Source organism: Austrofundulus limnaeus, unplaced genomic scaffold, assembly GCF_001266775.1.
Source record: "Austrofundulus limnaeus strain Quisiro unplaced genomic scaffold, Austrofundulus_limnaeus-1.0 Scaffold555, whole genome shotgun sequence".
Classification (NCBI taxonomy): domain Eukaryota; kingdom Metazoa; phylum Chordata; class Actinopteri; order Cyprinodontiformes; family Rivulidae; genus Austrofundulus; species Austrofundulus limnaeus.
In genome coordinates this window covers 27,677-30,155 of record NW_013952957.1, presented here as the reverse complement: position 1 = coordinate 30,155, position 2,479 = coordinate 27,677, and the positions used below count along the sequence as shown (strand labels likewise).

Below are 2,479 nucleotides of genomic sequence, written 5' to 3'. Positions count from 1 at the left end.
TCACTTGGCCCCTCTCTGGTACTTAGAGGAAGATTCTCACTTGGCCCCTCTCGGGTAGTTCTAGTGTTAAAAAAGTGGATCATAACTTTTGCACAGTAGTGTATTTGGCTGGTTAAACTTATAATGTGATGTACAAACATGTTCAACTTGTCATTTACCAACTGAAACTCTTCATGTTGCAGATGACAGTTTATTATCATTTGTTCAAGTTAGAAACAAAAACAACAGTTACTTTGGAAGTATTGGTCATAAAAAAAGATTTTAAAAAGTACGTTTGAAGAAAATTGGGTGTAGCAGACTGTTGGTAAAATAAAAGAAGTTCACTAATAAGTGCACCACTCTGTTGGTTGAGCAGGGTCATCCGTCTCTGGTGAAGGCCCTTTCTCAGGTATATGGGAAGGTCTACCAACGTCAGATTGACCCCTTCAAAGAGATTCTGGTCACAGTGGGAGGTTATGGTTCCCTATTCAGCATCATGCAGGGCCTGGTGGAAGAAGGAGATGAGGTGAGGTCATTTCAGTTCTTTTTTCACCGTTTACAAGGATTCATATTTATATTGTGGTACTCATAGTGCAGTGTTCTTTTCCATCAGGTCATCATAATTGAACCTTTTTTTGACTGCTATGTACACATGGTGCGGATGGCCGGGGCCACGCCGGTTCTGATTCCATTACGGCCTGTATGTTTCTTTGGAGTTTACTCTACAGTTTATGCAGATAGGTACAACTGTTTTAAACAGAAAATATTGATATGTGCAACACGGAAATGCAGTTGCTTTGGAGAGTAGTTAGATTCCATATTTAAAGCATTAAAGATGTTGTTATCCAAATCCCTTTTTAACTGTTTCTGAGGCCAAACTCAGAGTTTGATTATTGTATTTTTTTAATTCTTAAGGATCTGATACCTGCATGCTTTCACACTAGGGGTGCACACATTGCAGTTTTTTAGCCAATTGTGATCTTTAAAACGTCTGACCTGCAGATTTCGATTGTGGCCAATAAATAGCTGACATTGTCAGGTGTTATAAGGTCACAACACACCTTAAATATTCCAATCTTATTTTATTGCAAACTTGTTTTAACTGGATGTTAGGCTTACTGCAGAGCAAAAAGGAACAGTGACTGATTTTCAGACCTTTGTGGAGGTAGAAGAAAAGCTGATCTTTTCCACCGATCTTATCCAAGTATCGGCCGATCTCCCAAAATTAAAGAAACCGTCACCCCTATTTCATACAGTACGTTCTCAGGATTTTAGTGGATGTTAAAAGCTGTAGACATCAGACACCAGCTGTTTACTCTCCTGCTGTCTGTTTCCAGCCAGAGCTTGGTTCAGGTGGTACTTCATGTTTGAAGCTAGCTGCTCAGCTCCAAATCAATTCAAAGTCAGTCCATCAGACTTGAACAGACGTCTTCTCTCCCAACAAAGGTCAAAGTTGTTGACAAATCTCACAGAGTGGTCAGCACAGCACTTTTCCAACATGTTACAAAAGGCAAACAGTCTACTAAAATGCTCATCACCCCTCAGGTTGTAGGTATGGGCCCACTGATAAACACATCAATGTTGAGATCCCAGTCTGTTCCAGGCTGAATCTAACTCTCTGCACAACTCAAAACTTCTAAAAACACTTCTTTCTACTATATATTACGATGAATTGACCTTAAAATGTACGTCTCTTCCTGGTTACACCCCTGGAGGGGATAACTTTTCCATCAGACGTAAAATGTAACTAACTTTTGTTCATGCAGACAGAACACATCAATAACACACACACCAACTCTCTTCTCTGTTTTAAATTCAATACTGCAATGATCAGAATGTGTGAAAATACAATACTGGGCCTAACATTCAGTTCATTATTTACAAAATTTCCTTCAAAGCTGTGATGCAAAATTGTTTCTCGGTTGCAGAAGCCTGGAAAGAAGACAGTCACAAGTGCTGRCTGGTATCTTGACCCAGRAGAACTTTCTGGAAAATTCAACTCCAAGACTAAGGCCATCATCATCAACACTCCCAACAATCCCATTGGGAAGGTGGGTAAACACCTGAGTCATCATTCAGTGGTCTCTCKCCTTGGTGAAACACAGCAGCATCACATCCAGCAGGCTGGGGGAAAAGGGGAYGCTGCTTTTTTAGAAACCTGCTGTGACAGACAGATGRGCTCCTTCTCCGATTCTTCCTGCAGGTTTTCACCAGAGACGAGCTGCAGATGATYGCAGACCTGTGCATCAAACACGACACGCTGTGCTTCAGTGACGAGGTTTATGAGTGGCTCRTCTACAAGGGACACCAGCACGTCAAAATAGGTGCGTTTCCATTTCCAACTTTTGTCCTGTTGCATATGCTTTGTGATAGGTTAAATGCTGACTCAGCAGTCACGCCATTTTTTTTCCTGTTTATTCAATTCATTTGTACATTTTTTTTGTCCTGATGCATCTCTGTAATCCAGGTAAAAAATCAAAAAGAAAAAAAATTGTATAGG

At 40.5% G+C, this 2,479-nt stretch overlaps 1 protein-coding gene across 1 annotated transcript in view; it reads left to right on the top strand.

The window, feature by feature from the left end:
• The window catches only part of LOC106530762 (kynurenine--oxoglutarate transaminase 3), a gene marked incomplete at its 3' end in the record, with an annotated part of 27,648 nt that extends 25,345 nt beyond the window's left edge, over positions 1–2,303 (top strand). The window contains 4 exon segments of the mRNA XM_014026456.1: positions 356–505; positions 593–679; positions 1,908–2,030; positions 2,183–2,303. Coding sequence (XP_013881910.1) covers positions 356–505; positions 593–679; positions 1,908–2,030; positions 2,183–2,303 — 481 coding nt within the window.
• Between the last annotated feature and the right edge of the window lie 176 nt (positions 2,304–2,479).